Source organism: Chenopodium album, chromosome 13 (assembly GCF_948465745.1).
Source record: "Chenopodium album chromosome 13, dcCheAlbu1.1, whole genome shotgun sequence".
NCBI lineage: Eukaryota > Viridiplantae > Streptophyta > Magnoliopsida > Caryophyllales > Amaranthaceae > Chenopodium > Chenopodium album.
In genome coordinates, this window is record NC_137846.1 from 53,033,878 (window position 1) to 53,043,042 (window position 9,165).

At 34.3% G+C, this 9,165-nt stretch overlaps 3 protein-coding genes across 3 annotated transcripts; all 3 read left to right on the forward strand.

The window, feature by feature from the left end:
- Positions 1-586: 586 nt before the first annotated feature.
- On the forward strand, positions 587-2,410 carry LOC145575761 (uncharacterized). The gene is made up of 2 exons (XM_081633570.1): positions 587-1,324; positions 2,096-2,410. Exons 1-2 carry the CDS (start codon positions 587-589, stop codon positions 2,408-2,410), a joined length of 1,053 nt encoding a protein of 350 aa, XP_081489696.1.
- A 2,730-nt stretch (positions 2,411-5,140) lies between these two features.
- LOC145575763 (uncharacterized) lies at positions 5,141-5,997 on the forward strand. Its single transcript, XM_081633571.1, has one exon. The coding sequence runs from the start codon at positions 5,141-5,143 to the stop codon at positions 5,930-5,932; it is 792 nt and encodes a 263-aa protein (XP_081489697.1). The 3' UTR covers positions 5,933-5,997.
- Positions 5,998-7,123: 1,126 nt separating this feature from the next.
- Positions 7,124-7,945, forward strand: LOC145575764 (uncharacterized). The gene has a single exon (XM_081633572.1). The coding sequence runs from the start codon at positions 7,124-7,126 to the stop codon at positions 7,943-7,945; it is 822 nt and encodes a 273-aa protein (XP_081489698.1).
- Positions 7,946-9,165: the final 1,220 nt, after the last annotated feature.

Consider the following 9,165-nt stretch of genomic DNA (forward strand, 5'->3'; position numbering starts at 1 on the left):
CCTTCTCTTACATTACCAACTACTTCTATGTATTTTAAAATCATTCAAGATAAGAATCATTAATAATATGGTCATTTACACTCGTGTGCAGCTGTTGCTTAGTCTCATGATGAACATACAGGGTGTAGCGTGTGACATCGAATGTTGGACCGAAATATATAAACTAAGCTCACCACATGAACGTATTCAGTGGAATTAGGGAGATATAATGTATTAGCTGTGAAGTTGGGAGTTCGAAAACACAGAAGAAACATTTGACAGATGATATTTTAAACTAAGACATCTTGCAGATACTGTATTGGTTGTTGTATAACAGAAAATCCTTCAAATCTTCTTTCTTAATGTGTAATATTAACAAAGTATTAGTTATGATCATTGATCAATACATTAGTTGGCGGAGACACCGTGAAACAAGCCCAATGAAGAGCATGTTGTATCACTAAGTCTCATTTATTTTAAGATTCCATTTGTCTTCTTTACATAATAGTATATAAAGAGGCAAAGAAGGCTGAACAATTCACAAATTAAATCAAAACTTCTATCATTTCTTTGCCTTTGAACAAACTAATCGAAAAAATACTCTAAAATGGCATCTCACCACAGCCGATCTTTCAGTTTCCCCTCAAACTCTCACCCAGTTTCCGATCAGTTGGATCAACAATTAAACAGATTGAGTTCATCTCAAGCCGCTTCTACTTCATCCTTGACTAGCAAACTTAGCGGCCTTAATGATTTATACAAGTGTGTTGAAGAGTTTCTTCAACTGCCCCAAAATCAGACTGTATCTCAATCTTTAGTACGACAAGTGTTAGATGGATCTCTAAGACTCCTTGACATTTGCTCCACATCTCGGGATGTCTTGGCACTATCAAAGGATAGGATCCAAGACATACAATCAGCTCTTCGAAGGAGGAGTAGTGGTGAACTTGACATTACCAATGAAGTCGTTGAATACCTTAAAACCCGTAAATCATCCAAGAAGACTATCAAGAAGTCCTTGAAAAACATCAAGGATGCAGAGCAAACTACCAAGGATAACGCAGTTGAGAGCAAGTTGACAGAAGTTAACACAATAACCCTTGATATCTTCAAGTCCGTGTTGTCATTCATTGGCGGATCACAAAAAAGTAGCTGGTCTTTCTCGAAGAAGAATGCAGTAGCATCCATCAGCGAATTTGATGCCGTGGATGCTACTCTAGAAAAAAAGAAAGTAAATGTTGATATGTCTCAATTGGTCAACTTAGAGTCACAAATTCAAGAAATTGATGAAGTTCTTGAATGCTTGTTTAGGCATCTAGTTAAAACCAGAGCAACTCTTCTAAATGTTCTTAGTAACTAGAACAAAATTTGTTCTTGTACAAAAATTTTGATCTGTAAATGATAGCTCTATACAAATTAATATAATCCGTACAGTTACCTCTATATTTGTGTTCTTCAGTTCATAATTTTATTTATTTATTTGTTTTCTGATAACTTTAGCTTCATAAGTTCATATATATTCCATAAGTAACCTGAAAAAAGAAAAAAAAAAAAAAAAACAAAAACAAAAATTGAACGGTTAGAAATTCTATTATTTACTGCTAAAGTAAAATTCTGTTATCTAATATGAAATCATTGGGAATTAATAAAATAAAATTGATGAAATGGAACAATATATAAATTTTATTTTATTTCATGGTTGAATAATAGAAGGTGATTGTCAGAACTATTCCATGTGGAGGTATACGTTGAATCGCCTCGTGTATTCATAGATAATTTAGCTGTATTGATTCCAATGGTCTGCAAGAGCTTCAGAGAACTCGGTAGTTAGGGCGTGTATGATATTACACGGTCTCCTACAGACAGGCAGTCACCTACATTCTTGGACCTTGTATATTACTCTTAGAAGGGTTGAGGTTCATTCCCTTCTAATCTCTTTAAATTTTTTTTTTTTGTTTGCAAGCCTAATTGATATAAGGTGTCATTTACACTCGTGTGCACGCACGCAGGAATTGCTTAGATCATGGTGGAATTACAGGGATTTGTTAGCAAATCTTACAGATTTGTACTCCAATGTTGATGAGTTGCTTCAACATAACTGCCCCTTAATCAACAGGCCATATCCCAAAATGTACACTCAAAATTGGTCGAGGAAGTCTTGGATGTATCTCTAAGGCATTTCGACATTTGTAGCACATCGAGGGATGTATCAGTACTGTCAAGGGAATGCCTGCAAGATATACAATCAGCACTAAGGAGAAGGTGTAGCGGTGAGCTTAACATTACTAATGGAATTTTTCAATACTTGAACACCCGAAAGATTGCTAGGAAGATGATCAAGAAGTCCTTGAATAATATCAAGGAAGCAGAGCAAACTACAGAGGACAATGCCTGGGAGAATGTTGAAAGATGTGAACTCGATAGCCCTTGATATCTTTTAGTCCGTGCTGTCCTACACCGTTGGTTCACACTTGGAAACAATAAACTTGATGTTGTTGATGATACTCGTGACTCGATTATCTGCCAACAGAACATAACTAGTTAAGAAATGATGAAGAACCAGATGATTACACTGGCTCTGACATTAAAGTTATCGATGAAGCACAACACTCCTTGTTTAGGCATTTAATTTAGAGTCCTATGACTAGAGCAACACTTCTCAACATCCTAAAATCGATTTGTACATATACACAATCTGTGTAATTTCGTGATTTTTCGATTCCTTATTCTAGACTCAGTATTTTTTAGAAGCCTTATTCGCCTCAGGAATGCACAATAGCTAACCACTTGAAAATCATGATAGAAGATTTAGAAGTACAAATACTATTTGATGACCCTTTGTTAGCATTATTCCTTAGTAACTGTACATTAACTGAAGTATATTCCCAATTTTTCCACCATTTTCTTATTGCCTTTATGATTTTGAACAAAATTAATCAATTAACATCCAATTAAAACATTTCTATTTATAATAAAATGTGCATCTTAACGGTGTGGTTTTGTAGAATTTGACCAGAATATGTCCTTAAGAAGATATGGTTCGATTTGTTTGTTGAACGCGTCATGTTGACAGCTTGTCTGCTCTTATAATAATAAAAATGTCAGCCTCACTCGTGCAAATTTTTCTAAGCGCACAAATGGCACTATGTCAGACGTTGAAAGTAGTCGGTACAATTAAGGCCATGATATTAATTAATTGATCTCCAACGGCTTACATCAATGCAGTTGCCTACATTATATAATTCGATCATGAATATTTATGCAATTTCTTTGTTTAATATGTGTATCTCAATATTATCAAAATCTTAATTGTTGCACTCGTGTGAAGACGGTGAAGTGCGTATTATGGATCATGTTAATTATAGATGAAGAGTATTAAATATAATTAGGTGTAGAAGCATGGGAATTTTCGATAAAATAATGGGCTAAAGATTAGAAACAGACAAGTTAGGTGGTATAATATAAGGTTGTTGAATGAAGGGTATGCAGGGCACAGTATATTACATCAAAGATCTCGGATGTATATATAATGTATCATACTATCATGTATGACCATAGTTTATGTATAAGTTGGCTAGAAACTTGGCTAGGAAAGTTGTCGAGACAATTAAAAATGATGTTAATATCTTGATATGATTTCCTGTTGTATTCTGTTACATTGACATATGTATATAAACAAAGACATTCGAGGAAGAATTGACAACATAATATTTCAAAAGATCATCTACTGATCAGGTACCATTAACAAAAATTGGTATAGTTGGGAAGTCAATGTTCGTCCCCCTTGTCCTTGTTTGTATGAAAGCGTATGATTTAGACAATATACTAGTACTAAAAAAAAAATTGGTTGGTCATATTGTCTTCTGCTAAACCTTGGCATGGACAATATTATTTAAACCTTTGGCTGCTTGAAAGTACTTCAGTTATTTTTAGAGCACGGCTGAGCTCGCCGCACTATATATAGTGTGGGAACAAGATAAGTCATAGAAGATATTTCTTGGCATTGATTGATTCAGCGAGCCTTTAAAAGCTAAGCTAAGGAGATGACTTGAAGACGAGCTAATATCCTTATTTAATTCTCTTCATCACTTATGAATTGAATGCAAAAGCTAGAGGGTTCCCTACGTGCTTAACCCGGCCATTATCACATTATGTGACATATATTGTTGCCCTTAGCCTTAACGATTTTCGTGACTAGTCCTAGAACATCCAACTAGAAACTATGGTCTTATCCATTTTTTGCAGTCACTAGAAAGCATGGTTCAATCGAAATGAGGTGATTTTACAACGAATGCATCAACAGCAACAGAGATTCTGGTCGGGTTGTGATTTGTGTTGCTGGATGAGTCTTTTTTAAAGTAAAACAACATTTTTAATCCATTGTACCCCCAATCCCCACTTCAATTCTTGTATTAGTTTGGTTAAGAGAGTTAAATACTCGGTTTGTAGTCTTGAGTCAATTGGGAGCCAGCCTCCTTTTTGAACCGTTGGTAAAAAAAAATAAAAAATAAAAAAAATCACCTGTCTAGAAATTTATCTAGAAATCATCCCGTGCAACTTTAAAACTTCAAAATTAGCTCGAAAATTTGTCCTTTACTCCCATAGCTTGCAAAGAGGTAGTTGGCTTGATTATTTCATTCATCAGATCAGATGCTTAAAAAATAATCAATACCTGATAACACGCCACTCGTGTGGATCCCTGGAAAAATTTTAACAACGTACCAAGAGTATATTATAATATGAGACTTACCTCGTCATTTCCATTCGTGTATAATATGTATGTGACAAAATATCATATTAAGATCAGAATCAAACACGATTATATAGCAAGTCGGGTGTTAAAAGCACATAAAAATATTGAACTAACATTTGATATTGTAGTTACTATATATTAATCCAACATAATGCAATGTAAGCTGATCATCTTTGGATTTATTAGTTGGCAGGTTTGGTTAGGAAGAAACATTGTGAAACATAGCCAAAGGAAGACATTAATTAAAAAATTTAATCATTTTATCTCTCGCTAATTATGATTAGATTCCATTTCTCTTGTCTTCGAGTATATAAAGGCAGGGAAGAACGAGCAAATCATCAAACCAAAGTTAAACTTGCATCTTAATTAAAGCTCTTTGCCTTCTAACAATTTTAAAAAGCCTTAAAAATGACATCTCAACACATCCGTTCTTTGAGTTTTCCTTCAAAATCTCACCCAATTGCGGATCAATTGGATGAGCAATTGTGCAGATTGAGGTCTTCTCAAGCTGCATCTACTTCATCACTAACCAACAAGCTTAGCGGCCTTAAAGATTTGTATCAGTGTGTCGATGAGTTTCTTCAACTTCCCCTTAATCAAAAAAGTCTAAGCGAAAATTGGGTTGAGGAAGTATTGGATGGATCTCTAAGGATCCTTGACATTTGTTCCACATCTCGGGATGTCTTGGTACAATCAAAAGAACGGCTTCAGGATATTCAATCAGTGCACCGAAGAAGGTGTAGTGGTGAACTTAACATTACCAATGAAGTCGTTGAATACCTCAACACTCGAAAAACAGCTAAGAAAACAGTCAAGAAGTGCTTGAAAGACATCAAGGAAAATGACAACACTAACGAGGCCAATTTCATCGAAAACATGCTGAAAGATGTGCAATCTGTAACAGATGATGTCTTCAAGTCACTGTTGTCCTACATCAGTGGATCACAGAAAAATTGCTGGTCTTTCTCAAAGTTAGTCCGCCAAAGAGCTGAGAAGGAAACATCAGCATTCGTCAGTGAATTTGATGCTGTCGATGCTACTCTCGAGTTGATGATCTGCCAGAAGAAGAAAGTTCATGTTGATATGTCACAAGTAATGAACTTAGAGTCACAAATCCAAGAAATCGAAGAAGTTTTGGAATGCTTGTTCAGGCATCTAATTAAAACCAGAGCAATTCTTCTTAATGTCATTAGTAATTAACTAGCTACTAGAACAGAAATGTACAAAATTTTGATCAGTGAATGAAATTATATACGAAGTATATATACACGATTATACAATCATCTAATTAATTATTGTGGTTTTCATCCTTTATTTGCACGTTCTAATTGTTGAAATATTCCATATATTCCTCTACACCTAGAATATCCGAAAGCAGGGGATTACTACTGACAGTAGTTTGAAATGCATTGAAAGTTTATCTATCAAAATGAATCTCATATTTGTGTATTATTTGATATAATATCTATACATAAAGAATAGGATTTTCATATCTTTGGACTGACTATATTACGTGATTGCAGGTATGTTTTTCCGTTAGGCGTAAATGCAGGTACTCATTGAATTGTATTATGTACTCATATAGCAGCGAACCTGTACATAATCCAATTATCTTTAGGAACTCAGGAAATTTTGGTAGACGAAAAGGTCATGTACGATATTAATTAGTATAGTGCTGGTCTCCTACTATCCAACAATGTAGGTAAGTTCGAGTTTTATATTCATTTGAAATCGTTGAATATATCTTAACTAGTCCTTCTTTCCAATCCTACTTGTATTAAATTTGTGTAAACATAATGCATTCATCGAAATTATTTATTGAATAATTGAATTATTTATTGGAATTGTCAATGAGGCGTCGTTTCCACTGACTATCGTGTACTAAGGATCATGGCGAACATACAGATTGCGAAATTTAACATTGAATGTCAGATTTGAATATACAAACACGCATTCGTGCGGATTATTAATTGACTTGTCAACTACAACAATAAATAAGGTGTTATTTAACTCGTGAGTAGCGCGTACTTAGGATCATGACGGGGTTACAGGGTGCAGGATTAAACATCGAATGTCATATATATGACTATACAATGTGTAAAGAGATGAGCTATATTATCAAAATCAATATAGTCCATTCGAATTAGCTGGAAAGTTCGGTAGGAAGAGACATTTCACACGAGAACTCTTCCTGGTAAATTGAAATCGTTGTAAGATGATCGGCCATTTATTGTAGAATTCGTGCTGTCTTCGCTTTACTTTCGTGTATATAAACAGACACGAAAGGAAGAGATAAGTAATACAAGTACATTATACCAATTCCAAGACTATTTGTATTATAAACTTCTCTGCCTTTTTTTCAATAAGCTAATTTTAACTTAAAATCTGAAAATGGATTGTTATTATCTTCGTTCTTTGAGTTTCCCATCCAAATCTCACCCAATTGTTGAACAATTTGATGAACAATTGTGTCGATTGAGGTCTTCTTTAGCTGCTTCTTCTTCATCGTCACTAAACCAAACACTCGCAAACCTTAAAGATTTGTACAGAAGTGTTGATGAGTTGCTTCAACTTCCACTTAATCAACAAGCCGTGTCACAACGATCAAAGTGGACCGAGGAAGTCTTGGATGGTTCGATAAGGCTTCTTGACATTTGTGGAACATCGAGGGATGTATTGGTACAATCGAGGGAACGCCTCCAAGACATACAATCCGTGTTAAGGAGAAGGTGCAACGGTGAACTTAACATTAGCAATGAAGTTATTCAATACTTGAACACTCGAAAGACTGCCAAGAAATTAATCAAGAAGTGCTTGAAAAATATTGAAGTCGAGCAAACTTATGTCGATGTCAATGCAATCGGAAGCATGTTCAAAGATGTAGAGGCAATCACCGTCGATATTTTTAAGACAATGTTGTCCTACATCGGTGGTACAAAAGTGGAGTCGCCAAAGAGCAAATGGTCTATGGTTTCCAAGTTGATGCACAAAGGTGGTTCCAAGGAAGCATCGATAACAAACAGTGAATTCGATGTTGTCGATGCTACTCTCGAGGCAATTGTAAGCCTAAAGAACACTAGTGATTTAGATTATTTGAGGAGCCAGATGACGAAATTGGACTCTGAAATTCTAATTCTCGATGAAGCCTTAGAATCCTTGTTTAGGCATTTAGTTAAGACTAGATCAACTTTTCTCAACATCTTGAGTAATTAAGACAGAATGCAAATTTTGTGTACATATACATACAAAATGTAAATGAAAGTTCTTGTACAGATTATATAATATATACACAGTACATTATCTCTCATTTTTTTCGTGTATTATCTTCAATTTTTTGGTCAAATAATCGCGAATTGAATGAGATGAATGTATTAACTACAAGTAGTAATTATACTCCCTCCGTTTGATGATAATTGACACTTTGACTGGTTTTTCTTTTTGTTGTTATATAATAAACTATATATGATGTTAATAAGTACTCCGTAAGATGTATTTATCATAATGTTATATTATTAGAGTATCAAATTTGTTAAAGATATTGATAGTCACAGTTATGATAAAAGTCAAAGCGTATCAATTATTATGTAATGGACGGAGTAATTACGTGTTTTATCTGCAATAACATATAACAAAATAAGGTGAAATTTATTTCATTCTTCGGCACGTTACACTTGGTACAAGTTGAAAGAGTAAGTGCAATTGATCATGATCGAATAAGATCAAAATATGCTTTGACTTATTTATATATAATATTCCCAAAAGATTTCCTAAATATATCTTAATATAAACGTTAGCCTGTAAAGATAGCATAAGCTCACTGAGATTTCAAGAAAATGAAGTTTAAGGGCAACAAGGCCATGTCTTTAAGCACTTTCCTTGCTCCTTCAATTATGCCAACAACTTGATTTTTGATGTATTTAGTACAATAATTACAACAAATGTCAATGCCACTCGTGCATATTATGGATAATTAGAATAGCTTGCTAATTAAATCGTCGAATTAGTATCATGACGACATGACATTAAGCACTTTCCTTGCTCCTTCAATCATGCTGCTAGCAGCTTGATTTTGTTTAGTACAATAATTACAGGATATGTGTATATATGTCAATGCCATTCGTATATACTACGGACGGGTAGAATAGCTCGTTACAATGTACATAAATCGTCAAATTAGTATCATAACAGGGCAGACAGGGTGCAGGATATAGCATCAAATATGTATCAGATCTGCATATACAACGTATGTAATATACTAGCTAAGTACATTTTCAATTCAAAGATCTTGGAATTGTTGGGTCGAAAGATCGAGGCAATGTAAAACATAGCCTTAGGAAGATCTTAATTAATAAACAAAGCCACGGTACCTCACGTTTAACATGTATGAAATTTCTCATGTATTTATTTTTAGAAATTAGAAACAAAGTAGGATA

What these genes read in the sequence shown, in the direction of transcription:
- LOC145575761 (XM_081633570.1), top strand. Translation starts at nt 587, where the DNA reads ATGGCATCTCACCACAGCCGATCTTTCAGTTTCCCCTCAAACTCTCAC. An exon ending in CCAGAGCAACTCTTCTAAAT is followed by an intron (nt 1,325 to 2,095) that starts GTTCTTAGTAAC and finishes CTTAATCAACAG; the next exon opens with GCCATATCCCAAAATGTACA.
- LOC145575764 (XM_081633572.1), top strand. Translation starts at nt 7,124, where the DNA reads ATGGATTGTTATTATCTTCGTTCTTTGAGTTTCCCATCCAAATCTCAC.
- LOC145575763 (XM_081633571.1), top strand. Translation starts at nt 5,141, where the DNA reads ATGACATCTCAACACATCCGTTCTTTGAGTTTTCCTTCAAAATCTCAC.